We start from the raw sequence: 19,902 nt of genomic DNA, 5'->3' as shown, positions 1-19,902 counted from the left end.
TTTTACCCATCTGTAGCTGACTGGAAATACAGGCATGCTGGCTTGATGGCGCTCTCAGCCATTGGAGAAGGTTGCCACCAACAGATGGAGGGAATCTTAAATGAGATAGTTAATTTTGTTTTGCTATTCCTTCAGGATCCTGTGAGTCTAATTCCATTAATTATTTCAAGATGTTTTAATTGCTACTCTCATAGCTACTTATTAACTATTTGAGGGAAATACTTTTTCAGCATCCAAGAGTAAGATACGCCGCTTGTAATGCTATCGGACAAATGGCAACTGACTTCGCACCTCGTTTTCAAAAGAAATTTCATGAGAAGGCAAGTAGTAGAATAGTCAAAAAAAAAACCAACCCCAAACTGGTAAAAATACGTCCCTTTCAGAAACTTGTTTTTCTGAAAATAAGCACTTCTGTTTCAGGTCATAGCAGCTCTTTTGCAAACCATGGAGGATCAAGGCAACCAGCGTGTTCAAGCCCATGCAGCTGCAGCGCTCATAAACTTCACTGAAGATTGTCCCAAGTCACTGCTTATTCCATATTTGGATAATCTAGTGAAGCATCTTCATTCCACTATGGTGATAAAATTGCAAGAGGTATAATATACTGAAGCAATTGCTTCATGGAGGGTAGTCTGTCACATACACAGAATAAGTGTAGCTGAACTGAGATGTCTGAAATAAGCCACTAGACCTATCTGCTGATGTTATAAACTGACAAGAATTAGGATACATAGAGCTTTTTGGATTAGTCATGCTTTTAAGTAAAATACTTGCTTTATAAATATAACACGTTATTCTTCCTCTTTCCAAGTTGATACAGAAAGGCACTAAGCTAGTTTTGGAGCAAGTTGTGACTTCAATTGCATCAGTTGCAGATACAGCAGAGGAGAAATTTGTTCCCTACTATGACTTATTTATGCCATCTTTAAAACACATTGTTGAGAATGCTGTTCAGAAGGAATTAAGACTTCTACGAGGAAAGACTATTGAATGCATCAGCCTAATTGGTCTTGCTGTTGGTAAAGAAAAGGTAGGCTGTGGTGTTAACATCAAGTTAATATATTCTCTTGTTAAACATAGATATGTTGTTGCTGATTTCTGTTTGTCTCCATGTTTTCATTGCTGAGGTAACTGTCTTGCTGTTTAGATTCACAAATTCAGGATAGAATCTTAAGAAAATATTGCAGCTTAAGTTATTCTTGTCATATTGAACAATGTTGAAAACAAGCATTTTTTTCTTACTTCCTGGGGTTATTTTGCCTTAAGAGAAATAGTGGTGCATCTCATTTGGGCAGTGTCAGAATGGCAGGTAAAATGTATGTAGTTAATAAGAAACTTAGCATTGTTTTGGGTTTTTTTTTTTTATGTGGTTACCTGAAAAGTTTAAATGTGCTTATAATAGAACTTGAAGTACTTGTTTGTTATGAGGCTTGATGTATTTAGCTGGGGTTTTTTGTTGCTGGTAAGTTGGTTAAAATGTGTCCCTGTAAAAGAACCGAGAAAAAACTGAATAGCTGTATAAGAGTTTAAATGATGTTCTCATAGCAAGTTTGTGTTACAGCTTACAGATTTTCATTTTATTGAGTGAAGAAAACAGAAAATCACACTCTGAAGTAAAACAATTTGATGTATGCAGTATAAAAATACTACTACCCAACAAAAACCAAAATATATTGCCAGCCCTTTTCTTTGACTTAGAAGGACTACCAGTAAACTTACCATTCATGCAATTAACTTTTAAATAGATTTTAAACCTAAGTTAATGTTTACTAAATTGTTCTTGGAGGACTACAGGTAAGGTGTGGAGTGAGAAGAACATAGGTACCACATCATTGGGGTATCTGATGTGACCTAAAATATTACTAGCTCATGGAGTAAGTAGTTCGTGCTGTCAGCTTTTATCCCAGTTCCATAAAAGAGTCAAAATAGTAAGGAAGATATCCGTGGAAGGTAGAACCGTCAGGTTATTTTTTGTGACCATTAGTATTTATTTCTGTTGTGCTTTATTTAAATAGTCCACTGTTTTCAAGTACATGTACACAAGTACAGTGAAGCTTACGACAAGAATGACTGGGCGATGCTTCCAGAAAAAGAACTTGTGTTTTCACTTTTATCCACATTTCAGTCTATTTCCAGCTTTAGTTTGTGTCTTGATAACGTGTTGGACATGAATGCTCACTTAAATTGTTTGGTGTTAAGTCTCAGAAATGTGCCATTTTAATTTGCCTTTAAAAACATAGTTATTTCCTATATCTAGTTTATGCAGGATGCATCAGATGTAATGCAGCTGTTACTGAAGACACAAACAGACTTCAGCGATCTAGAAGATGATGATCCACAGGTATGTTAAAATTGTCACTTTATAGTGCATAGCTCATTGATTTGTATTAAAAATGTTCTTTATATATGTGACATTTCTTCCCCTACCATGTAATTACACCTTCAGACTAATTGTTCAATGTGTCTTACAAAAATTGAGTTTGATTGCCTTAAGATGGCTGCGGAATCTTTCACAGAACTATATTTAGGAAATGAGACTTCCATGACCCATATTTGCTAAGGAAATTTCAGCACATGGGTAATCGTTCCTTGTCTATTAATAATTACTCTATTTGGCATTGTATGACCTATTCCCTTGCTGTCACCTTCCTATAAATAGTTCAACAAGACTTGTTAGACAGCTGTTTTAATGAGTGGAGAGCTATTTTGACTTGTGCATCTGAAAACAAATACGCCTGAAAATTCAGTGCTGTACTCTTTTGCTGTGTTTACTGTTTTCAGGAATGTGGGTTGGTGGTATCATTTAAATTGGGGAAATTATTTCAGAAAGAAATTTACTTTTCAAGACAGTTATGAGTGCATGACAAGTACATCCTATACTGTCATATTTTTACATGTATAGCAACTTTGATCAGAGGTTCTGTCAATGCGTTGTTACAAATAAAGGATTGGGACAGGTCTTTTGAAGAGGTGTTTTTATATGGATCGCATATTAGATGAGTTCTTTGAAGTAAGTTTTATGCACCACTGACAAATTCTTTTTAAAAAGTCCTATTGTATAATGTTCTTCCTTTATGCTTTCCTTTTAAGTATGCTTTAAAATAAAATGTGGGACATGAAAATTCTGAGTCTCTTCTCTTTTATAGATATCTTACATGATCTCAGCATGGGCCAGAATGTGTAAAATTCTTGGAAAGGAATTTCAGCAGTACCTTCCTGTTGTCATGGGACCTTTAATGAAGACTGCATCCATTAAACCTGAAGTAGCTCTTTTAGACAGTAGGTTTAAGATAATGATTTGCTTGAAAAACGATAAAGAAATTATTTTGTGGCACTTTTAGATATTTTTTTTTTTTTTCCCCCTCCTCTGTAAAACAGCACAAGATATGGAGAATATGAGTGATGATGATGGTTGGGAATTTGTAAACCTAGGAGATCAGCAAAGTTTTGGAATTAAAACTGCAGGCCTTGAAGAAAAAGCAACTGCATGCCAGATGCTGGTGAGTAACAGGACAGTTTTGGTGATCTAAGTATTGCAGGACAACCAAGTCTGAAGCCAAAATCTGTGATGAAAATATTCTTTATAGTATTAAATAGTTCTGCTTTTGGGTGACAGTGGTAGGTTTGGCTTTCGAACACTTAATTGTGTGTGGCTTACTTGATTAGAAATAGTTTATTTAGTTTGGAGCTTCAACTTTAAAGATGAACAATTTTCCTTTGTTAGCAAAACTTATAAAAAATTGGAGCGATATTAAGGAGTAGTTTATTTTTGCAAATATAGATGTTTTTAACAATCTTTCTCACCATTACGTAATTGAAAAATATTAGTCATGATATTTTCCCTTAAAGGTGGCTTTTCCATGCTTTGTGTTTCAGGTTTGCTATGCAAAAGAGCTAAAAGAAGGATTTGTGGAGTACACAGAGCAAGTTGTAAAGCTGATGGTTCCCTTGTTGAAGTTCTATTTCCATGATGATATCCTATTAATGAATTCTACTTTGAAAATGGAAACTTAATTTGGAAGAATCAAAGTAGTGCTTACATTTTTTCCTAAATTAATTGAAGTGTTAGTGTTAAAATATTCTGTTGCTTTATAGCAGAAATTGTTTCTGAGAATGTTGTTTTACACACTATTTTAGGCAATGTATCCTACTTTTTCCCCTAGTTTCTTTTTAAATAAGCGTGCCTATAATGTTAAAAGCAAACAGTAGAGAAAGTGATGTTTGTGCCAACAAAGTGAAGGAGGACTTGAATAGCATTTCTGTCATGACCTAAAACAGTCTTTGAAACAACTTTTAAATAGCAAACAGTTTAATTTTCCTATGATCTTAACCTGGATCTAATTAAGAAATCACATGCACTGGACTGTAATAAAAAAATCTATTTCAGGTAGAAAACTATTTACTTTGTTATGATTGTGAGTCTTTAAATTCTAAGCACTTTATGTTGGCTTTGGTTGTTTTATTTCCTTAATAATGAAACGTGTTCGAGTGGCAGCAGCAGAATCAATGCCCCTCCTTCTTGAGTGTGCGAGAGTTCGTGGCCCAGAGTACCTCACACAGATGTGGCACTTCATGTGCGATGCGCTCATCAAAGCCATTGGGACAGAACCAGATTCAGATGTTCTCTCAGAAATAATGCATTCTTTTGCAAAGGTAACTTTCTTCCTTACAAATTTTGTGGCATTACTGTTTGTAGTTTTTTACGGTAAGAAAGGGCATGTCATTGATGTTCATTTAAATGTCTGGAAGAAATGTGAGGTTGAATTCTGGTTTGACTATAAATGTTGTTATAGCTGATCAAAAAACTTGTACGTTTTTTGCAAGAATCAAAATACCAAAGGATTAATCTAAAATAATTACCAGATTTGTTCATTTTAGCCACAAACTGAAGTTATATGCGTGAAATGTATAGTGGTACTGTGCCTTACAGGTGTAATTTCACTATTGATTACAGTATGAATGTTCTATGAGTATTATTTCTGCTAGTCATAACTTAAAGCAGAGCATGTATTAATATTCTTCATGTGTTTAGATTTCATTGAAACTGCTTGTGTAACTTAAAACTGAAAAACTAATCACTTTATTTTTTCACTAGTGCATTGAGGTAATGGGAGATGGATGCCTTAACAACGAACACTTTGAAGAACTTGGAGGAATATTGAAAGGAAAGCTAGAAGAGCACTTTAAAAATCAGGAATTAAGACAGGGTAAGTTAACACAGATTCCTGTTAATGTAACTATATATGTAAGCTTTGGGAGGATAAAGTTTTGCAGAAGTACTGTAGTTTAGTCAAAAGCTGATGGACAGATTCACTTGAAGACACTGCACATATCTGTGATGTTGTCATTTCTGTGTTGTTTTGGTTTTTTATCCATTGGAAGTCTTTGCAGTTTTCTTAAAGCAATGGCAGTTTCTTATTTCTATGCACTTTTCTTGTCCTTGTGGACAAGCTGGTGTGTATATTTCTATTTCATGAGCTTTTACACATTCTTAAACTGTGCTGTCTCATTATCCTTCTTGTTTTTCTGTGAAAGCTCTTTGAAGCATCTTAAAGACAGAGTTCCTATTCCATCTTCAGCTACTGTTTCCTATTTTCTATAGTTGTTCCTGCATGATTTTTTTTCCCTTTCACAGCTTCTTATGCACTTACAGAAATGTAACAGTTAAATATCTGTTTTCTAATTTAGTGAAAAGACAAGATGAAGACTATGATGAACAAGTTGAAGAGTCATTACAAGATGAAGTAAGTTGGCTTGGGGAATTTTTCCACTCATAAAGCACCAGGATGGAAATATATTCCATGGATATGCTATGCTACTCAGTTAAAGCATAGTGTATCCTCAGAATTATTTCTTCCTGGAATAATGTTCTGTTACCATATTCCCTCAAAACTTCCAGTAAGAAATGGGTCACACTACATGTGTGAATTAGAAAATACGAAAGGTTTCCTTGTCTGTTATACTGAAGGAAGAAGTTCAGGATACAGAGCTTCATTTTCTTCATCCTCTCAAACAATTCTTAGATGATTTTAAGTAGTCTGCTCTTAAATGCTGTATCACTGATAATCTAAGGCCTAACCCCGCTGACTTGCTTTTTCTTTGCGCATTATTACCTGGGTGGGTCAACCTTGAGCATCCTACCTAGACCTCTGACTTGTCAGGTCAGGAGCTTATCTCAAAAAGAACAGACCTAAAATAGTAGCAAGAGAGGAAAGCAGGATGAATAGCTGGCAGAATGTGTTTGCTTATGAGAGAAAACCGAAGTGACTGTTTATCTGCTAAGATACCAAACTGACATTTTTGTTTGAACTGGAGGTGACTGTAGAAGAGAGAGTTGTATAAAATCATTATTGGTATTCAGAGAGTAATAAAGAATAACAAGTCATGCTGCTTTTAACATGAGAGCTAAAGGATATTCAGTAAATTTAAGAACTAGGATTATTTTTTTTTGCCACATGATGCAGGTGTGAACCTTGTGAAGTTGAATTGTGAAGCTCATGTACATGAGTTTACCCTGCATGCAGATTCCAGAATATATCCTAACAAATCAGCACCCATATGTAAATGTGTTCTCAGATAACAATGCAGTTCTTGAGTATCTTTCTTTCGGCAGCACTTGGGCCAGCATTCAGAAGGATAGATTTCTGACACCTACATACTGATTGGGGTCCAAAAATTACAGAACTCAAGTTCTGAGCCAAGAGCCTTTCCTGATTTTTTTCCCTTTCTTATTTGCAATGTTTACTGTTCATTCCTGCAGACAGTGATTTAGGTGGTTTGTTGTCTTATTTATCACTCTGTCCTGATAAAAAGAGAAAACAAGTAGCAGTTTCAGAAAAGCTGAATCCATATTGCTTTAATTTATATTTGACTTTGCTGATTTATTTTTTTAAAGACTGCAAGAAAGACTTGTCTGCATCACCTTGTGAAAGTAGGAGTGGGACCAGAGTATCACTTGCCATATGGACATAATTAACATATGGTTATGAGTAACATTTGGATATACACCTTTTGTCACAGAGGGTTTATGTTGCCTTTACCTCAAGGCAGCAGAAATATAAGGGAGTACAGAAGTCATGAAAGATATTCAAGCAGTAGTTTCAATATGATATCCAGATACGGCCCTAGCTTAGGCAGTAATTAATCTGCTGATTTGATAGAGGGTAGGAGGAGGCATACACTAGCAAGTGTTATGCTTTTCCTCTAAGCATTTGTTATCAGCTATTAGTAGGCAGGCAATACCAGGCCAGGTGGACCTCATTGTGTGCTGCAGCAGTTCTCTACCTCTGTTTTCATTAGTGCATGTTCCAGAGTTACTGCTTGAATTATACTTTGATCATGTACAAGTTGTCTAACTATGGAGGGTTTAAATATCCAGTTTTGGGAAACTGCCTGTTGCATGAGAAATACTTACTAGTTTCTCACTAGGGACCAGAAACTATCTGTATTCTGTTTTCCCTGCCTGTGGAAGTATAAACTGATTAAAGGAACCATACTGAGTACAAGAAAACTTGTTTTAAAATGAAGTTAAAGGGTTTTCCCAGCACAAGTGTGTCCGAGGAACATGAACTGGTAGCTGAATCTGAGCTAAAGATCCTTATTTCGCCAGTCTGATGCATTAATTGGGCAAGGTGAAAAATGGAGATAAGCAATAAGAGGAGAGGATTAATATTCCTTGTGGTTTTGCCACAGTCTTCTGCCACAAAGGCAGTTATCCATTTACTTTTCAATAAAAGCTTGTTACAGTATCTGTAAGGTACAGAAGAGGAGAAGAACCTCCTCTCTTCTGTAAGGGGAATCCATTGAAGTAGTAAATTTGCATAAGACTTGTCTTTAACATTTTTCTGTCCCTGAAACAAATCTTCAAGTCTCAGCAACTGGTATCATCTTTCTGGATTTCCGTAAGGCCTTTGACACAGTTCCACACAACATCCTTGTTGTTAAATTGGAGAGGATATGGATTTGATGTATGGATTTGATGTATGGATTGTTTGGCAGATAAGGAACTGGCTGGATGGCCATGTCCAAAGAGTTGCATTCAGTGGTTCCATGTCCAAATGGAGATCAGCAACAATGGGTGTCCTTCAGGGGTCTATGTTGGGACAAGTACTGTTAAATATATTTATTAACAGCATGGGTAGTGGGATCGAGTATAACGTCAGCAAGTTTGCAGATGACACTAAGCTGAGTGATGCAGTTGGTGTGCTGGAGGCACAGGATGCCATCCAGAGGGACCTGGACAGGCTTGAGAGGTGGGCCCATGCAAACCTCATGAGGTTCAACAAGGCCAACTGCAAGGTCCTGCACAGGGGTTGGACCAACCACTGGTACCAATACAGGCCGCGGGATGGAGGGAATGAGAGTAGCCCTGCCAGGTGGACTTGAGAGTATACTGGTGGATGAAAGATTGGACGTGAGCTGGCAATGTGTGCTAGAAGGCCAGTTGTATCCTGAGCTGAATCAAAAGCAACATGGACAGCAGGTCGAGAGAGGTGATTCTGCCCCTCTGCTCCGCTCTGGTGAGACCCCACCTGGAGTGCTGTGTCCAGCTCTGGTGCCCTCAGCACAGGAAAGACATGGACCTGTTGGAGAGGGGCCAGAGGAGGCCACAGAAATGATCAGAGGGCTGTAACAGCTCTGCTGTGAGGACAGGCTGAGAGAGCTGGGGTTGTTCAGCCTGGAGAAGAGAAGGCTCCAGCAGGACCTTATCGCAGCCTTTCTATATATAGAGAGGGCGTACATGAAAAATGGAGAGAGACCTTTTACCAGGGCCAGTAGTGATAGGACAAGGGGAACAATTTTAAACCAGAAGAGGGTAGGTTGAAATTGAACGTAAGGAATAATTTTTTTATGATGAGTGTGGTGAGACCTTGAACAGATTGCCCAGAGAAGCTGTGGATGGCCAGTCATTGGAAGTGTTCAAATGTATATATTTATATATATGAAGTGTGTATCACCACATTGATAAACATTCTTTGGGACCACTCTGTTGGGGTTGGACAGGGCTTTGAGAAACCTGATCCAGTAAAAGATGTCCATGCCCATGACAGGGGGTTGGACTGAATAATCTTTCAAGGTCCCTTCCAACCCAAACCGTTCTATGATTGTATCATTCTATGATTAAACCAAAAGCTGAAAAATAGTGGACTTGAAAAGATTGGCTTTGCAGAACCAACCCATTTAACAACATCATTTCATTTGTTTAGAGACCTTAGCATTTTATGAGACTTCCACTATTTTAAAGACCATTAGTCTTAATGTGAGTTGTATCCCTTTCCTATCAGGATGACAGTGACGTTTATATTTTGACTAAAGTATCGGATATTTTGCACTCAATATTCAGCAGTTATAAGGAGAAGGTGCTGCCGTGGTTTGAAAGGCTACTTCCGCTAATTGTCAGCCTAATTGTAAGTACCTTGTTTTCTTTCAGTATGACTTGATTATTTTTTTCCCTTCTGATGTGTAATAGGCCTTTCATGCTGGAATTTAGAGAACTGGTAATTTCTAAAAGGGATTTTGAGAAGAGGGCCAAAAAGGTGTGGCAGACTAGTGGGGAAGATTGAGACTGAAATAGGTAACAAAGTGTGAAATAGAGGTAGAGGGTTTGGCCTAAAATAATTTTTCATTTAATTAGCTGAGATATTCACCTGGATTTTTTGTTTATGGCATTGCTGCAAGTATCACTACAGAAAATTAGGTATTTGTGGGATTAAATTTAATCCAGGAAGACTTTACCAAAATAGTAGGCCATTGTTACTGATTGTTCTGTTGATGTTGTCATTGACTGTACAAAAATTACCAGTTTTAAGGTGGCTTAAATGTTTCCTGTTTTTGCTGCAGTGTCCGCACAGGCCATGGCCAGACAGGCAGTGGGGGCTGTGCATTTTTGATGACGTTGTAGAGCACTGCAGCCCCTCCTCGTTCAAGTACGCCGAATACTTCCTGAGGCCAATGCTCCAGTCAATATGTGACAACAGCCCGGAGGTTCGGCAAGCAGCTGCCTATGGTGTTGGAGTTATGGCACAATTTGGTGGGGACAGCTATCGTCCTTTTTGCACAGGTACATATGTCCCCTAGATAAAACTGTTTGAATGTGTGATTCTGAAAAAAACAAAAAAACACACAACAAAACAAAAAAACGCACCAAAAACCAAAACAGCACACCTTTTGCTTAATGAGATCTCCTCCCTTTGACAATGGAATAGTACATGAATTCCGTGGGCTTTTAATGATGTGCTGCTTAGCAGCATTTCTGTTGCAGCACTTACTGCTTAGTAAACTTGATTTACATATATTTTACAAAATATGGTCTGACATGCAAACATTTATTTCATAAAAAAATAGCTTTTTGGTGCACACCTGTCTCATAGTTGCTTTTCATTGATACTAATGTGGTGACATATTAATGCCAAATCCTTTTGGATGTCTGGAAAAATTATAAAAATGACCTATAATAAGGAGTATAATAATTGTCTGCTGGCACTCTTCTTGCTAGTCAACAGAGTTAATTTTGCACACTAAACAGCAGGTGTTTTTCTTTGTTAAGAAAATACTCAGCTCTGTCAAGTATGTATTTTGTATGAATCTTAAATGAAAGCTGAATTAAATTATGTGAGAAAATACAAAACAAGTGCTAGGGATAAATTAGGGTTTTAACACAAGTCTCACCCTCATCAGTAGAGGTGGTAATTTTCACTGTTAATGTAAATGTAACTGTCACATGGTGACAATCCAGATGAGGTGTCTTTAAACAAACCAACAAAAAACGGAGAGGGAAACCTTGCAGTGAAACATGAGAGCATTAAAGTTTTAAATGGTCTAGAAAAATACTTCCTAAAAGGGTTTTTTTGTGAACTTTTCTGTAAGGTTTTTATGTGTTATCCCAAAACTAGATGAGTAGAAGCTGAGGTGAAGACAGTTCTGATGTTGAGGTTTTAGCATCTGTTGAAGTCTAGTTTTAGTTTTCATTCATTAGATTTTACCTTGGCCCACTTAAACATTGTAACTTTGATCCTTTTCTTTGTATCTGGCTTCTCCTTTAGCTGGATATTTAGATAAAATAACCTTTTTACTTTACAGCATGCCATTGATTAGCAGGCACCTCAAAAGTTTCTTTAAATACTTTTGTATGTACATGAAGGAACTTTGTGATTTATTTTAATAAATTAAGATGTGCTGTGATTAGAAACAAAGTAAATCCATGCCATGAGAAGCTTTGTATCCCTTAGGTTTTACTGTCATCTCTAAAATCATCATGTTTGTGAGCTTTTATTTATAAGTTAATTTTTCTACTGATTAATATATAGCATGGGCATTTTGTTGTATTGAAAGTTTATAGCAAGTGTATTAACATAAACATTTTTGGCAGTTGAAAAAATACAGGGATATAGGGAGAACTTGTAAATGGCACAAGAGCCACAAGGAAACAAAAAACTAAAAAGAGAATTGGTGAAGAACAAAATAATACGATGGAAGGAAAAACTACACCAAACTAAGTAACTTTCTAATGGGGTTAAAAGGTTATAATTTATGTGACTGTCAACATTACTTCTATTTCTGACATTGGTGGAAGAATATAATCAGCTATTCTTTGTGAATATTTTATTAATCAATGGCATGTGTTTCTTCCAAAATCCTATCGGTGGCCTCAAATTTTTTGGTGGTACAAGATGTCAGAGTAATCAGTCCTTGGAAAAAAACTATTACTATTATAGAAGAGGGCCTTTTGTAATCAAAAAGGGTTTTTAGGGATCACCTATCACAACATCTATGTGAGAAAAGATCTGTTTTCTAGACAAGAAGAAAACTTTTCTGCCAAGCTGTAGGGAGGAGACTGTGCTGGTTCATTTTGATGCCTTCCTAATCTTATGGCTGCAAGGATGCAGAAACCTACAGAGTCACCCATGAGTATTAAGGAGCATGAGGAAACACAGATGAGATTTAGCTTCAGCAGTCATGAAAACCTGAGGTATAAAATGCACACTCAGTTTGCCTGGACACTGTAGACTTATGTGAAACAAACTCTGCTTTGCAGAAAAGTCCAGCATCATTATCCTGCATTCAACACTCCAGCCAGTGGGTCTGGTGACCAATGTTTCTGCAGTTCTGTAACGTTAATCAGACCTATAAAAGTATCCTCATCTAGTTTAGGGTTAATCATATTTTTGCATAGGTGCTAAATTACTCAAAGAATTAATTCAGTGAAGTTAGTATACCAAGTGTCATTGTATCTTTCTTAGCTGCAAAGCTGCTGCCTACTCATCAAAATGAAGTAGTACAAGATCACACTCTTCTTCAGTAATTGGAGTTATTTTGGAGTGTGCCTGTTTTCTGTGCTGATACAGAATTTTACAGCTTTAGCATTATATTTTTAGAAGAACACAAGGACAATTGTTCTGTATGAACAAGGAGTGCTCTGAAGTCTGCATGGACATTAGTAACTAAAACTGTGACATTGATTTTCATTTAGAAGTGTGCATTTGGTTACCTGCATGAGTATTTAAAAAAAAAAATGCTATTAATGTATCAAGAAAATTGGCATTTTTCCTTTGATTTTTACCATGCTTTTTGCCGTGCTGGGTGGGTTCACCAGATGCGATTACTCCTGTGAGCTTTTTCTAGTGCACCTTTAAGTGGTTCGAGGTGTCTTATGTGTACGTGCATGTCTTATGTGTACGCGCACAAGCAATAGATGTAGAGCAGGCATATGCTATAGACATGCACTACAGTCCAAATTGATGTGAATGTCACTGTATCAGTGCTTTCCATCATTGAGTGTTTATAGAACCTATTAGATTAAAAAATAATGCCTATCTATGTTTTTACAGTATCTTGTGTATTGTAGATTGCATAACTCCAAGTGAGAGATACCAAAAGACTTTTGTTTTTTTCTTTTGAAAAAGCAAATCCAAACTTCTGCTGTGGCTGTTTTCTTGCATTTCCTTGCATAAATGTATCTATCTCTTTGGTTTTCATATGATGATTACTGAGCAGGGAAGAACCTAGAAGTAGTGGGACATTGGGATGTCTGGTTTTTAGTGCTTGGGTCACAAAACCTCGTGTTTTTATTGCATGCAGTAGCCTCATGTAGAATTGGTGATGTTAATAAAAGGTAACTTGATTGTGCATTAAAACTTATTCTTGTGTTTGACAATTAGAGGCGCTTCCATTGCTGGTGAGAGTCATTCAGTCACCAGATGCCAAAACCAAAGAGAACGTCAATGCAACAGAGAACTGCATTTCAGCTGTAGGAAAGATCATGAAGTTCAAGCCTGACTGTGTAAATGTTGAAGAAGTCCTGCCACACTGGTTATCATGGCTTCCACTTCATGAAGATAAAGAAGAAGCTGTTCATACTTTTAGTTATCTGTGTGACTTAATTGAGAGGTAAGGCAGAGTCTTGGCACAGCTGCAGAAAGTAAGCCTGTTTGCAGGTTCTTCCCTTGCATTTTTTTTCCGAAACTGAGAAGCTGCCAGGTTAATCTGCAAATGCTTTAGAGAAGATAATTTGGAATGACACAACTGAGCCTTCTGTGGTGTTATTGCTGTTTTTTAAACAGTTGGTGTTCTCATCCTAACTAATGGCTGTATGGCTTGAAAAATATCCTGTGTGCTTTATGTGTACACGATGGGAAAGGATCAGCTGGGTACTTCTACAGAAAATTTCAGGAAAATTTTTGATGCTCTTCTTACATATCAGCATTAATAACTGGTCAGGTCTTTTTACTTAAGAGCAGCAGACATGTCCTTGCAGCTTTCTTTTCATAACCTGTCAAAGTAACTTTGCACCCTTTTGCTTTCCAAAAGCTTGAGTATCAACAAAATGAAGTATGAAGCAGAGAAATAATACAGACAAATTCATGATACAGTGCTGTCTCCCTTAATAAGTTTGTAATGATAATTTTCATTACTTTTGAAAGCATCTTATCCCCCAGCTTTTTCTTCAGATTTGTCGTGCCTCACATAGGTCAGTGGAAGAAAAAAAAAATATTCTATTGTGGGTGCAAGTTGCATTTCATAATTGAGCGGAGGAATGTCAGCTCCTTCTGAACCATGCACTACCCATGTTCTGGCAATAACTTTGCTTTTCTACAGTCTTCTCTGCTATGTGACTACCTTGTATCTCTTAGAGCAGCTGAAGTCTCTATACTGATAATAGTACAGTTGTGTATGTGCACATGTGTATGGAAATGAGGAATTACAGTACTAGCACATTTCTGTACCCAGCTGTGTGCAGGTGGCTCAGCCTTGCTACGTACTTCTCTGGAGCTCCATCAGTCCTATATTTGTAGCTTCTGTGCTCCAGCAGTGATAGGTGGCAGGGCTGGAAGTAGATGGTGTTTTCTACCCAGATCCCTGGTTGCCAACACTCCTTTACTCCAACACTTGGCTGGAAAAGAGGGAGCAGAACTGCTTACTTGCTTTTGTCAGTGAGTGCTGGGCAAGAGCTGAAATCACCAGTGCTCCGATGCCAGAACAACCTCCTCCCCCTGGCAGCGCTGACAGAGGAATAAGCCCTTTTAGGCAGGGTATTTCTGGCACGCTGTTTACAGTTCCATTGGCACGGCACTCAAATGTTCTGTGAAGTAACTTCTTACTGACGAAGTGCAGGCTGCTTAAAGAATCAGCTGGTTAAATATTAACAGGAGAGGGAACATTCTGTCAACAGGCAACAAAGCTATGCGTGCTTACTCAGCTGAGTAAAACTTGTATGTAAATAAGCAGGTTTAGAATAAGATATTTCAAAATCACTCAATTTACTTGTAAGATACTTTTTTGTTTGTTTTGTTAGACATTAATTTATTTGTAATATATATTTTCATTGTAACAGCAACAACCCCATTGTCCTTGGTCCCAACAACTCAAACCTTCCCAGGATATTTGGTATAATTGCGGATGGTGAAATTCATGAAGCTATTAAACACGAAGATCCATGTACCAAGCGGTTGGCTAATGTTGTTCGTCAAGTGCAGGTAAGTAAATGCTTGCTTAGTTATAAAGGAACACTTAGAATCTCCTTCCAGAAGTAACCAAACTCCTAAACAAGTTTTGAGAGCCTTGTCTCCATAGAGAATAATGCTTCAACCACTGATCTTGGAGATCCTTAAACCGCTAATGATAAAAATTGGTAGCATTTGCACTTGAATAAAGTCAAAAAAGTTTTAAGGTGTATGCAGCTAGATGGTTAATGTGCTAGCCAGTATTGTGGTTGGGTTTTTTCATTTGTTTGGGTTTTTTTCTGAGCCAGAAATTAAAAACTGTAGAGAAATCTGCCTGTCTCTGTATCAGTGAACTGTACTGCAGGATTTGATCCAACATGTGGTTCCTCTAAAGGGTTTCCAGCATCTCATGGTGACTTACTGATATAGCAGAGGCTTGGGATCTTTGCTGGAGGATGAGTGCAATCCACAAGTAATTTTACTGCTGCCCTCTTTAATCTAATGCAAATACAGGTGGCTGTGCACTGTTTTCCCTGCCTTTGAGGAACTGCCTCAAGCTTCACTTCCTCTGGGCCATGATGAATACTGATGGTGCTGGGTGTGAGGATGTCCAAATACTTGAGCTGCACCTCTCCACGGTGTTGTAAGCGATAGTGCTCATAGGGCAGATCTGATCCAGGGCCAAATGTTATCAGGTGGATGTACTTGACAGTTGCAGCACCTAATGATAAAAAGTGGTGTGCCTGGCAAGCGTACAGCTTATGAAAATGTGTGGAGGATCTGGAGCAGCAGCTCTTCAATTATTGTCCGTTCCACCTGGCATGCTTTGGCAAAACGCAGGTTTGAGAATTTTAGGAATACTTAATTCTGGAAAGGATTCACTTGGATGAGTGTATCAGCCTGTAAGATCCATTATGTCTGGTAGAAAACAACTTGTTAAAACTCTGAAGGCATAAAAAGAAATGAAACAAGTAAAGTTTCAAAGTGAAAGTGGTATAAATGGCTGCTCTAGATTCTGGCTGACAGATATGAATCCTTGCTTTTAGTACTTCAGGTTGGGTACAGAAATTTATATTAGGGTATGCTAATGCATTTGTTCAGTTTACCTTAAATGCTCAAGGTTAGTTGATTTATTTTTTTTTTTAGCAAAGTCTTGTTTTGGCTAGAAATGATAGGAATATTAAGATGGGAACCACACTTTTGCATTGGTTAAATCATTTACTTTGAGGGGAAAAAATCTTAAAGGTATTTTTTTAAAAATAGATAATTTGAGTTTACTGTTACCAATTGTCATCAGTCCTATTTCCACACATAATACTTTGATTTTAGTAAAGTATTGTAAATGTTTTATACCACAGTAGGAACTCCAAAGGCTGTGTAGTTGCTAACAGTCCACCTGCTGCTGCTGCTGCTTCCCACATTCCAGGAGAAAGAGTTTTTTGTAATGGTCTCAGTAAGCTGTTCCATACCCAGCACCTGACATGAGTAACATTATGGTCATGGATGGAATTAAACAAACTTTTTTCCTTGTGCTTAGCTATTCTCAGATCAGAAATATTTCAGTGTAGAGTATCAGTTTCAATGTGTGTCAAAAATGCTAGAAAAGCACATCGAATTCTGTGATATCCCATTATACATTGGGAATCTAAAATGCCTAATATTATTCAAAACTAAAAAACACAAACCCAGACTTGAGGATTTTGTTTTCAAATGCGTAAATCCGTTTTTGAATTTTTAAGAGTATGTGAGAAAAGGGCATTATAATAGAGCTGAACATAAAATATACAAAATAGAAATGAAAACAATTCTTTTTAGCTTACTTCAAGTGTACTGCTATCACAAAAACCAATCTAAAGACCTACGGACAGTCACCTGCAATTATTTTTCCTGTCATTGTCCTTCTAAAGAAAGCAAGGAGCCAGCTGCTTCCAGCCTCTATTGATAAGTGAATAAATACTCCCAACCTTTTATAAATTCCAGCATTTTCTGGTACCTTCAGAACCAGTCCCTACAGATGGTGACTTAAAAGCTGATGTCTCAGCTGAGGCCTGTGGTGACACAGCTGAGGTTTCCTGAGGGGAAGGAAAGTGTTTGCTTTACATTGACCCTCACAGATAGTGTGTATGTATGTTCGCTTCTCTCTGGCAGGTAACTGACCATTCCTTTCACTAAGGAGCAATGCTGTCTGTCAGCAGCAGAATTTTGCATGTACACACATAGTGCAGCATGTCACGCTGCAATCGCAGTGGTCCCTTCCTCTGAATGTGTTACTGGTGCACCAGTGCCCAAAAGATACTCCCGCATTTAGGCATGAGCGTGGATCTCTTCAACTTGCAAAAGGGAGCAAATGGTTTAGGCTGTGGTTAACTTAATGGTGCAAATTGTCATTTTAGTTCTAGGGAGTTCCCAGGAGTTCCGAAGCGATTACACTGGTGCTATTTAACCAAAGCTTGCCTCTGTTTGGTATTTTGGAGCATCTCTAGTTGAACCTCTGTAGGATTGCGTATAACTGAAGATGTCAGTCTATTCTCTTTTGAATATGTATTACGGGGATAAGCCCAGTGAATGCTGAGCTTTGTAAACACGTGGAAGTTTAGCGTGTGCCTTAGAAGCTTGTCAGCCTACATAAAGATACCTTCTCATTTGTTTTCTAGACATCTGGAGGACTGTGGACAGAATGCATATCACAGCTCAATGCAGATCAACAGGCAGCCATACAGGAGCTCCTGCACTCTGCTTGAAGGGCCTTAATTATCATCTGCAAGAAAACTAACTCCAAATAAACGTTTACCCTATTGTTTAGGTTTCTTTTGTTTCTTTTTTTTGAGTAAAACCAGAACTGTAGTGCGTGTAGGCCATTCTTGTGCAACCTACAGGCAGTGGCAGCAGGAAGAAGCATTCTTTCAGAACGGTGTTTAAATCGGTTTCTATCCCACAACACGGAAGAAGTTTCCTGTAAACCCTACAATAGCACTGAAGAGTATTTTTCTAACGGTATAAGCCATCCATACGATGGTGAAAGGGAAACAAGTTGAATTTTCTCATTAGACATAATGAATTAAGAAACAGCTTTAAGACCTTGTATTCAGCAGTAGATGTACGTTATAACAGATAAACGTTTCTCTACATCTAGTGTTAATTGTATTAATTGGAGTGTGAGTCTTTGTAGGGTAGAAAGTGTCCTTCTGCCCAACAAGTTAATAGATCAAAAGATGAAAAACTGAAGACAAACATCGAGCATGAAGACCTCATTGACGGCACTTGCAGATTCCCAAAACCAACTTGTCCAGTGACTCAATGAGGAAAGCTGTTCAGCTTCCAGCCCTTGAATGTGAAGTCTCTTTGGCATGTCTGACAGTATCTCATTCACTCCTCAATAAATGACATTGAAACACAAGAAGCTTGTGTAGAAGTTCAGTGATGTGTGGTTCTTTTTATTTCCTCTTGTGAAAAGATGCAAGTAACAAACTATACAAGTCATGATTTTATATTTGAAACTTTGTATATTGTTATCTGTTATAGATTTTATGCATTTTCTTTGACTTTTTAACAAAATTTTCACCCAAGTGTATAGAATGGAAACCTAATGGCATTCCTTTTATGACAGTAAATTTACATATCTTGGCTTAAAAATGGTTTTCATGTTCAGATGCGATCGCATGTCATAACGTAGAAAATGTAGTGTTGTTCCAGCTGCAAATGTGCAAAATGATCTGGCAGCCAGTGACACTGCTGTAGTGGTCTGTGTTTTGTTTAAAACCATCGGTAGTCGATAGCCCGACCTGAAAGAATCAGAAAACTTCAGATGTTTTTGGTACTGCAAGAGTGATACACCATTTACCAGCTGACAGTGCAGCAAACACAAACAGAGTGTCTGATTCTAACAAAGGTGAGTCATGGTTTTGCACTCTGGTACTTTGAAGATGTTAGTACATACATTGATCTTGAAAAACTACAGTTGTTTGCTGAAGTGTTCTTCAAGTCAATCTCCATAGTCTCTTAAAATTTACACCCTCTTTGAAAAGACGTTTTCTTCCTTTATAATAAGGTAGAACTTTATATGTAAAATTCCTCTCTTACTAAAGAATAAACTTCATTTTGCCTTTGAAAATGTTTCTGGAAAAAAAGCAACACAGAGTGAGGTGTATCAAAAACTGCCTAGGACCATTATATCCCAATGTTTGTGACACAAAATGCTTTAACCATACAGGTTGATGCTGTGGTTTGTTTAGAGGCAGCTGAAACAGCCTAACAAAGTCTCTATTAATCTTGTATTTGCAGAAATTCAAGCATTCATACATCTGCAAAATTAACTGTTAAAGATTAGATACCAGTGCTGTGAGAGAACTGGTAAGTCAGGACATTATCTCAAGCAGTGATCCTGACTACAAAAACAGAGCTATATCATCTGTCATCCTTTCATCTTTCTTGTTTGTGCTTTTGGTTTGGGTTTGGTTGGGGTGTTTTTAAAGTATTCTTTATTTTAATTTCCCCTCAGTGTAAAACATCCCAGTTTTTCCCTGCAGTTTTTTTTTTTTTTGTACCTTTTTGCAAAGCTTAAGGCCTTGATTTTTATTTTTTTTTTCTTTTTCCTTTTTTGGACTACAACTATGGAGAAAATAGCACATTGGGTATTTCCCTGAAACAGCATCAACTTTGTCTCTCTGCAATGTAAGAGCAGCAGCACTGGAGTTGCACTCCTAATGGACCGACCTTAACCTCCTTTCCTTCCTCTCAGTCCAAGTAAATGAGAAGATGAGGTCTCTGTGTGTACCGGAGCCAGCGCAGAGCAACTTTGTGCGGTTACTTCTACCTTCTTAACAATCCCTTTATCAAAGAAAAGGGCCCTGAGGGACTCACAGTGCCAGCCTGACAGGTCAGTCCGTCCCAGGGAAGACCTGGAGATCCCATCTTGCCTGTCCCCACTGAACTTGTCAGGGTTAATACAAAAGCTGCTGTAGCA

General features: G+C 37.7%; 1 protein-coding gene across 1 annotated transcript in view; it reads left to right on the top strand.

Annotated features, from left to right (window-relative positions):
- The window catches only part of IPO5 (importin 5), a 43,545-nt gene extending 25,256 nt beyond the window's left edge, over nt 1–18,289 (top strand). Inside the window, exons 11-26 of the mRNA XM_080358785.1 lie at nt 17–141; nt 231–320; nt 421–594; nt 812–1,030; nt 2,258–2,341; nt 3,147–3,279; nt 3,379–3,500; nt 3,877–3,973; nt 4,481–4,653; nt 5,096–5,207; nt 5,689–5,744; nt 9,285–9,407; nt 9,841–10,060; nt 13,158–13,386; nt 14,831–14,972; nt 17,594–18,289. Coding sequence (XP_080214911.1) covers nt 17–141; nt 231–320; nt 421–594; nt 812–1,030; nt 2,258–2,341; nt 3,147–3,279; nt 3,379–3,500; nt 3,877–3,973; nt 4,481–4,653; nt 5,096–5,207; nt 5,689–5,744; nt 9,285–9,407; nt 9,841–10,060; nt 13,158–13,386; nt 14,831–14,972; nt 17,594–17,680 — 2,186 coding nt within the window. The 3' untranslated portion in view covers nt 17,681–18,289. The remainder of the gene's footprint in view (nt 1–16; nt 142–230; nt 321–420; nt 595–811; nt 1,031–2,257; nt 2,342–3,146; nt 3,280–3,378; nt 3,501–3,876; nt 3,974–4,480; nt 4,654–5,095; nt 5,208–5,688; nt 5,745–9,284; nt 9,408–9,840; nt 10,061–13,157; nt 13,387–14,830; nt 14,973–17,593) is intronic.
- Nucleotides 18,290–19,902: the final 1,613 nt, after the last annotated feature.

This window comes from Nesoenas mayeri (assembly GCF_963082525.1).
Source record: "Nesoenas mayeri genome assembly, chromosome: 1".
NCBI lineage: Eukaryota > Metazoa > Chordata > Aves > Columbiformes > Columbidae > Nesoenas > Nesoenas mayeri.
Note: the sequence above shows the minus strand (reverse complement) of the source record. Positions and strands in the feature narration are given on the sequence as shown.